Raw genomic sequence first — 13,656 nt, forward strand, 5'->3', positions numbered from 1 at the left:
TGAAGGGCAATAAAATCATTAAATAGCCTGGGGGTGGCTTTTGTTCCTTTGATTCTGAAAGTTTCTTTCCAAATAAATGTAGGAACTTATGTTTAACATTATAATATCTATAGCAATAATTAATACCAGCCGTGCTTCTATCCAAGGTCTCACAGTGATTTTACAGGCAATTAATCCCACGAGGTTGTAAGTATTAATGCCATCCTTTATACACATGAGATCTGAAGGAAAAAGGGGCCTAATTGGCTGAACAAAATCCATTAAAGTAAATGGGTTGTGGGATCTGTGACTTTGAACTGGGGTTTTGTGTCTTGTACAAGATCACAGAGCAAAAGCTGCTGGCAGGACATGGGTCACCCAACCCACCGCCCTGTGATGCCCCTTTTCTGGTGTGCCAGCCCTTCCACCAGCCCACCTTTGCAAGAAGACAAATCCCACTTATCCTGTATTAAATACAAGGCAGCCACTAGTAGAAGGTGATGAACTTATGAATATTAGCAATACTCAATGGAATGAGGTTGGATTTTCTTTCAGCTGTTGATTTGGTTTTATACCAATTGAAAAATGAAGAGTTAAGGAAGAGCAGTTGAAAGTACAAACCCTGTCAAGCAGATTTTTTTGTCAATGTCACAGGTGACCATCAAAATCCTCATTAAACATGATCACATCTGGGGACTTGGACTTGGGGGTGCTGGTCGATGAGAAAATGAACATGAGCCGGCTGCAGTGTGCGCTCGCAGCCCAGAAAGCAACCGTATCCTGGGCTGCATCCAAAGGAGCGTGACCAGCAGGGCGAAGGAGGTGATCCTGCCCCTCTGCTCTGCTCTTGTGAGACCTCACCTGGAGCATTGTGTGCAGTTCTGGTGTCCTCAACATAAAAAGGACATGGAACTGCTGGAACAAGTCCAGAGGAGGCCACGAGGATGATCAGGGACTGGAGCACCTCCCGTATGAAGACAGGCTGAGGAAGTTGGGGCTGTTCAGCCTGGAGAAGAGAAGCTGCGTGGGGACCTCAGAGCAGCCTTCCAGTACCTGAAGGGGGCCTATAGGGATGCTGGGGAGGGACTCTTTGTCAGGGACTGTAGTGACAGGACAAGGGTAATGGGTTCAAACTGAAACAGGGGAAGTTTAGATTGGATCTAAGGAGGAAATTCTTTCCTGTTAGGGTGGTGAGGCACTGGAATGGGTTGCCCAGGGAGGTTGTGAGTGCTCCATCCCTGGCAGTGTTCAAGGCCAGGTTGGATGAAGCCTTGTGTGGGATGGTTTAGTGTGAGGCGTCCCTGTCCATGGCAGGGGGGTTGGAACTGGATGATCTTGAGGTCCTTTCCAGCCCTAACTATTCTATGATTCTATGATTCTATGAAAACAGGTTAGTTTGGGCCTGAAACAACTGCCAGAGGTAGAAAAAACAAGCGCAATTGCATGGTGCTAATGGAAATGAACCTCAAAGAACCATAAACAACCAGCATAAAATGAAACTGTCTCTCCCACCTTCAAGCTCAAGCTGCCCAAAAAGGAACCCAAGAGTCACCAGCACTCAGCTGAGGTGTTTCCAGATGATGGCTAACAGCCCAAGGAGTGGTGGTAAAGACTGAGCTCTGCTGTTAGTTTCTCTATATTGTCCTTCAGCAGATTATGTAAACTTCTGGACAGATCCTGCCTGCAGATGGTGAGCAGTTTAGCAGGAAAAGGATGGAGAGCCAAGGATGTTCAAGCCTTTGGTAACCATAACCCTTCCTTCTAGGTACTCCCTGAGCACCACCTGCAGGAATGAGGTTGGTATTCTATATATAACACCACCAAAAAGAATTTTTCCATTCTTTTGATGAAATTTGGGTGGAAATCAGAAAGGTGGGCAAGCTGGCATCCCTAGCTGAGCACACATCCAGCCCTCTGTGCTGCCCAGCTCCAGGGCTCCCAGCTGGCAACCCGCCTCCTTCTTCCACTCTTTGATAGATGGGCTTCCTGGCTGAGAAAACAAATGGGTTTTGTCTATGGTCCTGCATCCCAAGCCTCAGCCAATCTGGAAATAAATCAGAGCATGATGTAAACATTGATAAAGACATTCAAAACCAAAGCAGGTCCTCAAGAAGACATTCACTGCAATATCTTCCCATTAACCATGTGTTTTTCAGTAATGAAGACACTACTTAACAACGAATGAAAAGAAACAGCCCTCAATAACGAGTAATGGGTTTCTTTGTGATCTCTTGCAGCACCGCATGATGCTCCTGAAGCACTTCATCTTCTGTGGTGCAAGTGCTGTAGGACACTCCAGGTTTGATACCGCTCTCTTTGGGTAACTAGGGCAGAAGGAGATGGCCCTTGGGAAATGGAGTAGTTAATCATTTATGCGGACCACTTCTTGACAAAATGCCCATACCCATTTCATTGTACAGTGTTAATGTAAGTTTTCATATAAGCATATAAATAGACACAGATATGTAGCTATTTCTAAGCATATATGTGTGCGTGTGTATATATATATATACACACAGATGTAAGCATCACAAGCATGATACTCTGTTGTCCTGCATGGCATGCAGTGTTTCTCTCTGGGCAAAGCCACCAAGAAAGGGACACAGCGACACCAAAAGAGATGGCTGGGAATTTTGTGATAAATATGGGGGTTTTTACTAAATATGGAGCAGAAATCTTTCAGCTTCTCCATTCTGTCACTCACAAGCACATAAGATATCCCGTTGCTACACCCACACAACACCTATCCCTGAAATGAGTTGTGCATTTAGGTGCCAACATGTGAAAGGTTTGTACTGTTCTTTGGGCCACATATTCATAAACAAGCAGCTTTTTAACATATAATTAATAAATTGATTTCAATAAAATTCATAATATATTCTTTCGTTACATTTTTCCTCAATATAAAGCAGACGTTACACCCCCAGAATTCAACAAACTGAAGACACAACAGGTATGACCACCAGCAAGTTGAAAAGGTCTCTCTCACACCAGATCACTGATGAAGTGAAATAAAATAGGAAATACAATAGGAAATAGAAACGCAGGATACAGAAACAGAAATGGAAATAGAAATACAATATGCAGATACTTAAAATGTTTGGATGTCCTTTTTTTATATAACCTTTATATCACACATTTTCTAAGTCTGGTAGATCAGGAAATACGAGAGTTGAAAGATGGAATCTTCTTGTGGCTGGAAAAGTTATTTTAGGTCATTATAGGTATTTTTAAAAGGCATTAATAATAACTTGCTTCCTTTTATTGAGGTTACAGTATTAAAGCTGGCTGGAGTTGTAGGTGGAAATTGGGGAAACGTAGTACAAGTACCATGTTAAAGCAGTCTGGAATAGGTGGTCTGAAAAATATGCTTACATATAGAATATATAACTGGAAAAACATTACTAAAAACCCCAGCTCTTTAGGAGGGAAGAAGTATTTAATGGCCAAAAGAAGGAAAATAAAACAATGCATTTTCCCCTTTCTTGTTAGACAGGCTCTCCTGGACAAGCACATCATGCACCAGTCACTGGGGAAGGCACAGAGAGCTTGGCTGGAGCATGCAGAGAGAGCTGCCTACTGGAGCCCTTCTCAAGTTCAAATTGCTGGTGAGTGATTTTGATCACGTTTGCTCCTTAATGATGCTGCATTTGTTTTTAATAAGCAGTTGAAGGGAATTTATTTTTCAATACAGCCTCTTCCGAATTTCGGGTCTTGATCTCGGATCATTTAAATGAGAGGGGAAAAAAAATCCTTCTAAAAAATACTGAAGTCTGAGTAGTGAGACTGAATCATCAAATCACAGAATGGTTTGGCTTGGAAGAGGCCTTGAGGCTCATCCAGTTCCAACTCCCCTGTCATGAGAAGGAATAAAGGAAAACTTGATGAAGAAATGTACAATCCCATCATGTTGTCAGGGGATTAAAACTACTTTGTGCTTACAGTTGTCAAGCTTGAATCTTTTATCCAGAAAGAAGCAAAACTGCACTCTATTTTATATCTAAAGGCAACGATTTATACATGCAATAAATGAGACCCAATTTAAATACCTTTGATGAACTTCAGAAAGGTTAAAACAAACTGTAACTAGTGCCTCCTTGTTCCTTTTTTCATTATGTCCTGCTGTTCTTAGGCAAAGATTAATCCTTTCTCAGCTTAGAAAAGAAGGAGCTGCTTAGTGAGGAATTCAAGCCAGTAAACTGAAAAGATAGATGTACGTTGGGTGCAGAGTTTGTTGCTCCAGGCCATGTCTTCTCTCCAGTGTACTCACCACAAGCCCAAAAGTTAATTTCCTACAGTTGCAGCTACTTCATTGTTTTCAAAACTAATCTCTATATCCGCTGGCTTCAGATAAAAAATTTGACAGGTCTTACAGGTATTAAATATGAACTTAAAGATGAGAAATGCCCTGCAGACAAGTAAAGAGGCAGTGGGTTCACTTGCTGGAAGAGTTACACATCCGTCCCGTGTTTGGATTCATGGTGCTTCTGGTTTTTGCATCTCTGTTGATGATTAATAGCAGAAAAGCAGTGCCTGGTAGCCCAGGAGGTGACAGACACAAATCCAAGCCCTGCCAGGAGGAGCCGGTAGTGCTGAACTGCTCAGTGTCTGAACGATGCAAAGCACTCAGAACCTCCCAGCCCTTGCCCCATCAGTTACAGCAGCGTAGGGCAGGTAGGGTGCTGAGCAGCTGCCCATGGTGTTTGCTCCTTAGGGATTTAATGGTAGAGCCTGCCACATTAGAAAGACCCATTGGTGGGCCATACTATCTAGTTATGATGATTGCTTTGTGGAGAAACTGGAATCGCTTATATGTGTTAAGTAACAACTATTTCACAGAGTTTTATCATTTCCCAGTTGGTGATGCTAAAACCTTCTGTAGTTGAGAGGCCTTGAGGGAGAGAGGCTTCTCCACTGGCCACTCACAGCCTCATTGCCTTGCTCACCATAACTTCACATTCATCACAGAGCAAGGAGCAGTACTACAAACTGTTATTAGCATTCAATCTACTGGTACCATCATCCTCAAGTGCCATGTGTAGGACCAGCTCAAATGCAACCTGGTCTAGTGGAAGGTGTTCGGTTGGAACTAGATGACCTTTAAGGTCCCAACCATTCTATGATTTTACGACTCTATGACCCTCAGCTGACATCCCACATCCTCTCTTCAATTCTTTGCCCGTGGGCTCAGCAGTTTTAGTCCTATTTTAACGGAATATTAATAGTTAAATACAAATATAACTATACGCCTGCATGTTGCTACACCAGCATCCAAAGGGGTGCTGGAGATGCTGAGTCCTCTTCCACAGCAGAGACCTCGCTTCCCACACCATAGTGTCTCTTCTCCATCAAAGGTGCACATCAATTTCAAACTACTTGATGTTTTTTCAATATATGAAAGAGAAAAGCTGATTTTTAATACTATTTGTTAAAGATTACAGAAGTTTCTAAAAGAACATTCCAGACTTTAGTACTGTTTAACCAAATAAGAGTAGTTCTCACAACTTTTGTTGAGAGATGGGCAAGAAGAATGTGAACTGATTGAATTAAATATCGAAAGGCAAACTCTGATAAAGGTAGAAATAACAATATGGACGAAATCCAGCCCATAAATTTTCATGAGCAATCAGAAGTGCATCTAAATGAAAGAGTTTAGCCATGTAAAGTCTATAAATTCAAATAAACAGGGTACAACACATAAGGAACAGCTTTCAATGCCAAGCCTTCGGTGTATGCTAAATCTATTATTTGGAGACCCAGGAGACTGAAAAACGTATTAGACATTTCTCTCGCATGAAGCTGCTCTTAACAAATGAACCTGAAAAAGGACTGCCTCCGCTGTCAGAAGTTAGATATTAAAATGAATTAGTATATAGTGTGTAATATAAATACGGCAAACTCAAGTGCATTTGTCTGACTGGCTCCTCTGGAAGAGATGCATTTCAGGATGAGACCGTAATCGCTGAGATTCTTTGGATTCTGATTTTCGAGCTAATTTAGTTCATCGACACAGACTAATTGCCTCAAGCTTGATTGACCTGGAAATAGATGTTCGGTAGCTAATCATTTTCATGCTGAATAAGCATAGTTGAATTGAAAATAATATTTGGATTGCTATTTGTATTTGCTGTATTTCTTTCTGGTTTGATAGACTCTGGATACTTTATGTTAGATTGCTTGTTTGCTATTTCTCACCATGTGTGTATATTCCACTTTGTTTTCAGTGACGGGAGTCTATTCTAACGTCTGATGCTTCAGGACAACAAATCCAAGTGCTGTTTTGGTAAAAACCACCCACGCTTCAATCAGCTTTGCCAGAAAAGTATCGAATGTTTTGTTCAAGTGACTTATTCAGACTATTCCCAGGCATCCTGTCCCTGGATCCCAGTGGAGAGCTCCGCACCTCCCTCCGCATTCCGTCCTCGGGAAGCCGCAGAGAGCGACGTCAGGACGAAGCGCTCCTGTCTCCCTTGTCGCTTCCACTGCAGCCCGTGCTCGGGGCCGGGCGCTCACAGCCGACGGCAGAGGGGCCACAATCCGGGATGGGATCGGGATCCAATTCCCCCCCCCCAGTTTCTGATTCGCTTCCATGGGGAACCGCGGAGCGCCGCTCGGCCGCTGGGTGGCAGCACCGCCCCGCGAGTCACCGACCGCAGGTGCGCGGGGTGGGGAGCGAACGCGGAGCTGCTGGAGTGGGACCAGAGGAGGCCATGGGGATGCTGCGAGGGCTTGGAGCAGCTCTGCTCTGGAGCCAGGCTGAGAGAGCTGGGCTGGGGCAGCCTGGACAAGAGAAGGCTCCTGAAGGGGAGACCTGAGAGCAGCTCCAGTGCCTGAAGGGGCTGCAGGGAACCTGGAGAGGGGCTTGGGACAAGGGCTTGTAGGGACAGGCCAAGGGGAATGGCTTGAACCTGCCCGAGGGGAGACTGAGCTGAGCTCTTAGGCAGAAGCTCTTCCCTGTGAGGGTGCTGAGGCGCTGGCACAGGGCGCCCAGAGAAGCTGTGGCTGCCCCATCCCTGGCAGTGCTCAAGGCCAGGTTGGACACAGGGGCTTGGAGCAAGCTGCTCCAGTGGAAGGGGTCCCTGCCCGTGGCAGGGGTTGGAACTGGATGAGCTTTAAGGTCCCTTTCAACACAAACCAGGCTGCGTTCTATGACTGTAGTTTCTCAGGTGTATCTGGAAACAACCACATCTCTCACACTGCCAGGCAATGGGTAACAGAGCACATGATGGTGAGAACACCTGCTGGAAACAGACCCGCTGAGCTAGCGCAGCATTGGAAACACACACCAGAGACCTGGCAGAGATTGCCACCTCTCCGTCAGCCTACCACAACACGCTCCTCACCCTGCAGATGCTCGTGAAATTGCAGAGAGCGCAAAGTTAAGTTGTGAAAAGCTCCACGTTCCACGACAAGCAGTATTTTTCCTGTGCTAACTCCTTAACCACAAAGGAGTTATGTTATGTTTGTGTGTTTACCTGGAATTACTGCTTCCTAACAAAAGGGTTTCTGCGAAGCAGAAAGAAGTCAGCATTAACAAATACTTTATGCATCAGTGTTTTGATGTCCCCAGGTGTCAGCTCAACTGAGAAGGGAGTATTTAATGAGCTCTCTGCAGACCTGCAAACTCAGACATTTAGAACATACATTATTTAGAAAATAGAATATTTAGGTATGAATCCTCTTGTTTGTACAGTAGATGCCTAGAACTTACAGGCAAATTCACCCAGCCCACACTGGACTAACAGGAGTAATATCAGTGTAGCTGGTCTGGTTCAGCCTGATGGTTACAAGCACACATTTCACCTATCCCTGTGGTTGTAGCTGTAGTTGACACATAGGCAGGCAGCACAGGGACAAGGAATGCCATGGAAAACGGAGCAGGCTTTCCAAGGATGAGCAGGATCCACAGGCTGGTTCATCTGCTGCTTCTAAAACCATGCCTAAATACCTGGCACTCAGGTGAATACTCCATTGTATGAATCATCTATTTCTGATTCTGCAGTGTGCGTACAGCAGCATTCGGTGCAAACTTCACACTAGCAGCACAATGGTTTTCAACTCTTCAACTTTTATTTCCACCCAGTGAAGTTGCAAGTGCGTAAAATCACTGGCAATCAGCTTGTTTTTCGGAACCATTTTCCCAAAGCATGGACAAAGAGGTATTCTTTGCTGGAATAAACCTTCCCTGGAACACTATTGTGACATAAGAAAGGGCAGGGCAGGGGGCTCCGGTGAAGCTATGCTATTGGAGTATTGCTGTGCTGATGGGTACAGCCCAGGAGGAGATTCTAGAATGGCCCCAAGAGGCGGTTAAAGATAAATCTTTGCCTTGGAACCTGTATGTTTGTATAGATACATATATATGTATTTAGATATATTTATGTGCAAAATGGGTTATGACATTCATGCTCCAGGGTGGAATCTACCGACAAACTGCCTTCCATTAGGAAGAAATCTGATCTCCTGAGTGTTCCTTGCATCCCTGAAGCACTGAGAGGACAAAGGGGAATGGCTTGAACCTGCCCGAGGGGAGACTGAGATGAGCTCTTAGGCAGAAGCTCTTCCCTGTGAGGGTGCTGAGGCGCTGGCACAGGGTGCCCAGAGAAGCTGTGGCTGCCCCATCCCTGGCAGTGCTCAAGGCCAGGTTGGACACAGGGGCTTGGAGCAAGCTGCTCCAGTGGAAGGGGTCCCTGCCTGTGGTGGGGGTTGGAGCTGGAGGAGCTTTAAGGTCCCTTCCAACACAAACCAGGCTGGGATTCTATGCTCTGCTGTGAGCCATGCCCAGAGGAATACCACATTAGACAGACCTGCCATGGGAATGCCAACATGTAACAAATAATGTGGTTTAGAAATAAATACTTCAGACATAAGGATGATACTGACTACAAAAAGCTCCAGCGAGACAGATGGACTTTCACTCCTGCATTCACAGCCCCAAAATAGAGATCAACAGATTAAGAATTGGGGATTATTTTAGTTGTATGAGATGCCACCTGAAGGATTTCAATTCCCTGCCACTGATCAGTATCCCATTTATATTTCGCTTTATATAGCTCTAGCTACTGATAAAGCCATGCCTTTTATCTGTGTTTCTGAGAAATGGTCTGAAGTTTCAGAAAGGCAGACATACTCTATAGGAAAAGAATATATAGAAATGCAATTTAAAGTCACTTTTCCTTCAAATTAGGATATGTCTTCCATCAAAGATGAGCCATTTTAGATTAGAGTTTAGAGTTAGAAATTTAGATTAGGTTTAGCTTGGAGCAAGCTGCTCTAGTGGAAGGTGTCCCTGCCCATGGCAAGGGTTGGAACTGGATGAGCTTTGAAGTGTCTTTTGTCACAAACCAGGCTGGGATTGTATGATTCTAAGTGAAGTGAAAAAGGTACCTGAACCCTCTGTGCAAACCCTCAGCATTCTGGGGCTTTCTGATCTGAGCTTCTGACGTGCGTGTCTGGACTGCAGCCGTGGTTCCGGGGTGTAGGACCTGATACCATTGCATGGGAGATGCAAGAGCTGCAGCGCCAGCTCCAACCCCTGCCATGGACAGGGACCCCTTCCACTGGAGCAGCTTGCTCCAAGCCCCTGTGTCCAACCTGGCCTTGAGCACTGCCAGGGATGGGGCAGCCACAGCTTCTCTGGGCACCCTGTGCCAGCGCCTCAGCACCCTCACAGGGAAGAACTTCCCTACATCCAACCTAAATCTCCCCTGTTTCAGTCTGAACCCATTGCCCCTCGCCGCTCATCTCTTTGCTACAGGACGAAGGCTCATGTGGCAGATTCATTGCCCTTGGTGGCGAGGGGCTCCCACCCGTCCGTTTCCCAAACCCCCCCTGCTCCCAAAGGAAGCGGACCGGGCCATGCCCACCGCGGGCTCCGGAGCTCGATGCACCCAAGTGGGACGGAGGGGCCGGGGAGGGCGAAGGGGCCGCGGGCACGCGTGGGGCGGGGATGGGCTGGTTGCGGTGGGGGTATCCCATGGCTGCCGCCCGCACCCGCGGGCGCTATTTAAGCGGCGTGGCGCGGAGCGGCGCGGAGCCGCCGGAGCATGCACCCCTCCGTGCCGCCCGCCTCGCCGCCTCCTCCTCCTCCTCCTCACGCCCGGGCGCTGCTGGAGGCCGCCGGGTGCCCCGGCCTCTGCCCTCCGGCGCGCCCGCCGCCCGCCGCCGGCCCTTACCTGTGGCTCGGCGGCCACACCGGGCCCTACGGACCCAGCGGGCCGCTCCTCCCGCAGGGCCCGGAGCGGGGCTGGGCGGCGCTGAGTCCGCCTCAGGAGTGCCCGCGGCCGGCCAGGCCGCCTTACTCGTACTCGGCGCTGATCGCCATGGCCATCCACAGCGCGCCGGGCCGGCGGCGGACCCTCAGCCAGATCTACCAGTACGTGGCCGAGAACTTCCCCTTCTACAAGAAGAGCAAGGCGGGCTGGCAGAACTCCATCCGCCACAACCTCTCCCTCAACGACTGCTTCAAGAAGGTGCCGCGGGCCGAGGACGACCCGGGTAAGCGGGGCGGGGAGCGGGGGTGACGGGACCCGGCCCCTCCGCAGCGCCGGACCCTTCATGTGTCCCGCAGGCAAAGGCAGCTACTGGACCCTCGACCCCAACTGCGAGAAGATGTTCGATAACGGCAACTTCAGGAGGAGGAGGAGGAGGAGACGGGCTGAAGCCGGCGCGGCCGAGGGGAGCGGCGGCTCCTGCCCCGCCGGCCTGCGGGCACCCAGCGCCGGCGGTGGGGCCCCGCTGTACGGGGCTGCGGTGTGAGTGCGGCCCGGGAGAGGAACGGGTTTGTAAATGGACGTGTTTTTGTGTGTGTAACCGGTAAATTCGAGGTGCGGGAGGAAGGGAGCGGGGTTGGGGTGTGCTGGGCGCGGAGGGAAGCTGTCGAGGTTGCGTTCCCTCCTTTCTCACACTGTTCTGTCCCTCGGAAACCTTGGAAAGGCTTTAACCCCCTGCCCTGTGGGTGTCCAGGGTGGTTTTCTCCCTTTCCACAGCCGAGAGCAGAGCATAACCCCCACAACAGCCCTGGCTGCAGCCCCCGGGGTGGGTCAGGGTTGGTGCTTGATGGGTGCTGCGTTTGCAGCCTGGGCTTCCCACAGGTCATAGACTCACAGAATGGGTTGGATTGGAAGGGACCTTAAAGCTCATCCAGCTCCAAAAATGAAATGCCGAAAGTGAACCGTTGCCTTTAGTTGCATTTTAAGCTGCTTTTAAGGTGGGTGAGGGTTGTGGTGAGCAGGTCATGTCGAGTGAAGAGAGGAGGTAGCCTTGTGCTGTGATAAAGTAAATGGGGGGAGGGCCTTTTTATTAATGTCTTTGTGAAAATAGCATTCGGATCATGAAAAGCTGCCTTTGGACTGTGAAATCCATTGGCCAAGGAGTGGGCACACACTTTTAAACAGGAAGGATGGAGAAACTCTTGCCCTGGCAGAGCTGGAGGAACCTTCCCAAGACACTGACCTTCTGGGGAAGAACTGATTTCACCCAACACACATCTTCTGCTTCAGGATACAAAGCTCTGGATCCAGCCATGTGGGTTGAACTCTGTATTTTCACCTTGAGACTGTTTGCCCTGGGACAGCACACCTTGAAAATGCAGCAGAACACAATGAGGAGAACCTGGGGCGTGCAGGTGCTTCAGGGTTTCCCACCGAGGTCCTTGTAACAGCTCAGCAAGTCCATGGGCAATTAAAGGACCATGCCATATTGCCAGAACTTTTCTTCAGGGACAATTTCAGATGATGATTCAATGGATGGAGGCCATCATTTGTATCTCTTTGTGCTTCTGTATTACTCTGATTCTATTTTTGTGTATTGGAAAGAAAAAGTGAATTTTTCTAATAAATCAATCTAACTGGAGAAAGTTGCAAACCCTCTAAGCAAAAACACTGCTTGAAGGAAGAACTGCATCAGGTAATGAGCCTGCAGTACCTGGGAAGCTGCAGACTGCAGCGGAAAGGGGTGAGAGGGATGCTGCAGTGGGGTGAAATGCTGCAGTGGGATGGGATGCTGCAGTGGGATGCTGTAATTAGAGGGGGATGCTGCAGTGGGATGCTGCTGACACCCTGGGTCTGGACCAGCTGATAAGAGCTTGCTTCAGTGCAGAGTGAGGAGTGCCATACCTGGGAATGGGGGAATGCAAGTGAGGGAGTGCTAAATGCAACTGCAGATCCAAGTATGACCCATCACTGCAGACAGAAAGGGAAAGGGCATGGAGCTTCATGGACACGTTTGTCAACAGCTTCATCTATGTGGTGTGTGTGTTCAAAGCATGTAAAGGCATAAGACTTTGTGTGAGTGGTGAGATATCTGACATGAGTGAGAGTACAGGGTGCTTTTGCAATTAGATGCCATTTCTGGCATCTCCTGATCTTGGAATCATTAGGAATCTACCACTTGCTGAAGTTCAGAGCAGCTTGGTGCCTGCTGTGGTGTTAACTGTTTGGGGACGGATGTACTATCAAGGAAACAGCATCTTTCCACCATTTTTCCCCTGAATCAGCTGGAGGTGGGGTTGAAAAGGTTCCACTCAAGGGAATACCTAAACAGAGATAGAAATCTTGTTCATGGTTCATTTCAGCCAGGAAACTCTGGAGAATTAGATTTAGGTTAATACCTTATGGAAGAGTTGAGGAAATAACGTGGTTATGGTAGCTGTGCCTTTTACAGGGGATGTTCTTGTACTGGCAACAAATAACAGCCGGTTTCATTATTCAAGGATAAATTTGTGGAAATAAAGAATGAGACTGTTTCTTTATCAAGATAGAATTAAGAGATAAGGATGCAATGGATTTGGTTGTGTGCGAGCAGTGCCCATGGGGTGTCTGCCGAGTTAACTTGGAGAAATGGAAAAGTCTGATGGTAAGTTCCCAAAACCACATTCAGTCTGTGCCAGCAGTTCTTGCTGGTTAAGCAGGTAAAAACAGAGAGGGTAGCTGCAAACAGTTTTAATTTCGTAAGAAATCAACCAGGATTATTTTAACTGGTCTTAATTCCTTATATTTTAGTTTTAGTTCTATTTGATTGCAAAAGCAATAATTTGGTATTTTTAGAGAGATTATCACCTAGGAGGAGCCCATAATAAGCACAAACAGAATGTGATAAATCACCTTTATTTCTATTTTTTAGTCAATTTTCATCCACTCTGATTCTTGCATGCAATTCATCCCTGCTAAGCATTGTGATTTCCCTATGCTTTACTGTGTTATGACATGGCTTCCCAAGATTTTGATGCTGACAAAACAGAACAGGGACTAGCAAATTTAATATAGCTGAACTGTACAGGTAAAACCAATACATAAGCCAAGTTTCCACACTCTAGTCACTGCCTTGGGAGTTTTTACATGAAAGTAACAGAAAAGGCATCTTTTCATAGGATCACAGAACCCCAAAGCGGTTTGGTTTGGAAAGGACCCTAAAGCTCATCCAGTTGCCACAGACAGGGACACCTTCCACTGGAGCCACTTGCTCCAAGCCCCTGTGTCCAACCTGGCCTTGAGCACTGCCAGGGATGGGGCAGCCACAGCTTCTCTGGGCACCCTGTGCCCAGTGCAGATAAATAATACCATGAGCTGACTCAAGAGACAGTGGTTGCAGAGTGAGTTCCAGTAAGTGCTGAATGACAGCTGCAGAAGTGGGGGTGGTAGAGGGGAAACGTTATAATGAAACAGTGAAAAAGTCAAA

General features: G+C 47.4%; 1 protein-coding gene across 1 annotated transcript; it reads left to right on the plus strand.

Annotated features, from left to right (window-relative positions):
* Window positions 1-10,025: 10,025 nt before the first annotated feature.
* Window positions 10,026-11,936, plus strand: FOXI2 (forkhead box I2). The gene is made up of 3 exons (XM_065672971.1): window positions 10,026-10,476; window positions 10,550-10,759; window positions 11,376-11,936. Exons 1-2 carry the CDS (start codon window positions 10,026-10,028, stop codon window positions 10,735-10,737), a joined length of 639 nt encoding a protein of 212 aa, XP_065529043.1. The 3' UTR covers window positions 10,738-10,759; window positions 11,376-11,936.
* The last annotated feature ends 1,720 nt before the right edge of the window (window positions 11,937-13,656 follow it).

This window comes from Lathamus discolor, chromosome 3, assembly GCF_037157495.1.
Source record: "Lathamus discolor isolate bLatDis1 chromosome 3, bLatDis1.hap1, whole genome shotgun sequence".
Taxonomy (NCBI): domain Eukaryota; kingdom Metazoa; phylum Chordata; class Aves; order Psittaciformes; family Psittacidae; genus Lathamus; species Lathamus discolor.

Excerpts from the sequence above, each read along its gene's own strand:
- FOXI2 (XM_065672971.1), top strand. The coding sequence starts at position 10,026 with ATGCACCCCTCCGTGCCGCCCGCCTCGCCGCCTCCTCCTCCTCCTCCT. Across the intron at positions 10,477-10,549 it reads GCGGGCCGAGGACGACCCGG|GCAAAGGCAGCTACTGGACC; the intron begins GTAAGCGGGGCG and ends TGTGTCCCGCAG.